This window comes from Nannobrachium achirus, assembly GCF_963921795.1.
Source record: "Nannobrachium achirus genome assembly, chromosome: 2".
NCBI lineage: Eukaryota > Metazoa > Chordata > Actinopteri > Myctophiformes > Myctophidae > Nannobrachium > Nannobrachium achirus.
Genome location: NC_137811.1, coordinates 53587553 through 53588712, shown reverse-complemented (window position 1 = coordinate 53588712; position 1160 = coordinate 53587553). Strand labels below are relative to the sequence as shown.

Sequence of the window (1160 nt, the reverse complement as noted above, 5' to 3'; positions counted from 1 at the left end):
TATATTGTGTTCTTTTGGCCAGTGCCAAAAGGTCAAGTCATTTTAGGTCATTGACATCTCACTCAATCCAGACCAGTGAGTATGCCCCCATTGCCCCATTGGACTACTTTTGCATTACTGGTCCACATTTGTTGACCACCGGTTGTCACTTAAAAACTAACGCTATAATTAATTACTGAGAAGAAGAAATAAAGTAGTATTATCAAAGTGAAGTTCAGAAGATGGGGCTACGTACGGTACCCGGGGAGGCACAAACGTTATCTTCAAACAAAAGCGCGAAACGCTTTCACCTCCTCCGTCAGTCCGTGCGGATCGCAGCGAAGTGCAGCCTCATCCCGGAGACACTACTGAAGAGAGAGAGAGAGAGAGGGAGGGAGGGTGCGCGTGTGTATGTGTGTGTGAGAGAGAGTGTGAGGGAGAGAGAGAGAGAGAGAGAGAGAGAGAGTGCCAGCCAGAGACGAGAAAGATAAAGAAAGAGACGGGAGCGATAGACTGTGTGTAAAAGAGTGTTGAGAATTCGCGCCCCCTTTTTTTTCTTTCTCAATTTTCCATCACAAACGTACACCGGCGCTTGGATGAACCAAAAGCTATCGATCTGTCAGTGCTGCACCTGGATCCACTGACCAGCCACAAAGCAGGCATGTCCCGAAGGAAGCAGAGCAACCCCAGGCAGATTAAACGTAAGTTTATTTGCACTGTCTCACTCACTATTGCTGCTGTTGCTGCTGTGCCAGACAAAAAGCTTTATTTGAGTTTTGAATTAAGGTTGTCGGGATGTTATTGACGGTTGTAAAAGAGAGCGGCTGAAATGTTGCCAGTGAAAAGTGTTGCCTGCATGGCTGTCTGTCATCATGTGCATGTGTGGATGTAGCCGTCTCGCTATCATGAGCGCCTGGAGTGAGTGGTTACTGTAAATGTTCCTAACGCAAACCCAACACGGCGTGTGTCAAGATATTGTGGCAAAAAGTTTTATTGGCTTTGAACTTTAATGTGGGAATAGAAATTCATACATTTCATTTTATTATACATTTTTTGTTTTTGTGTGTTTATTGCCCTTTTTGTCAATTGCGAGTTTCATATATTTTTGCTAGAATTATATGCTGTTCTGCTTGACAAAAATGTCCGAGCTATTTTTGTTTATATTATATTAGGCTAGTAAA

General features: G+C 43.6%; 1 protein-coding gene across 1 annotated transcript in view; it reads left to right on the top strand.

Moving 5' to 3' along the window:
* Window positions 1-575: 575 nt before the first annotated feature.
* zfpm2a (zinc finger protein, FOG family member 2a) overlaps window positions 576-1160 on the top strand; it is a gene marked incomplete at both ends in the record, with an annotated part of 157184 nt that continues 156599 nt past the window's right edge. Inside the window, 3 exon segments of the mRNA XM_080754619.1 lie at window positions 576-599; window positions 601-627; window positions 629-680. Of these exon segments, the coding sequence (XP_080610745.1) occupies window positions 576-599; window positions 601-627; window positions 629-680 (103 nt within the window).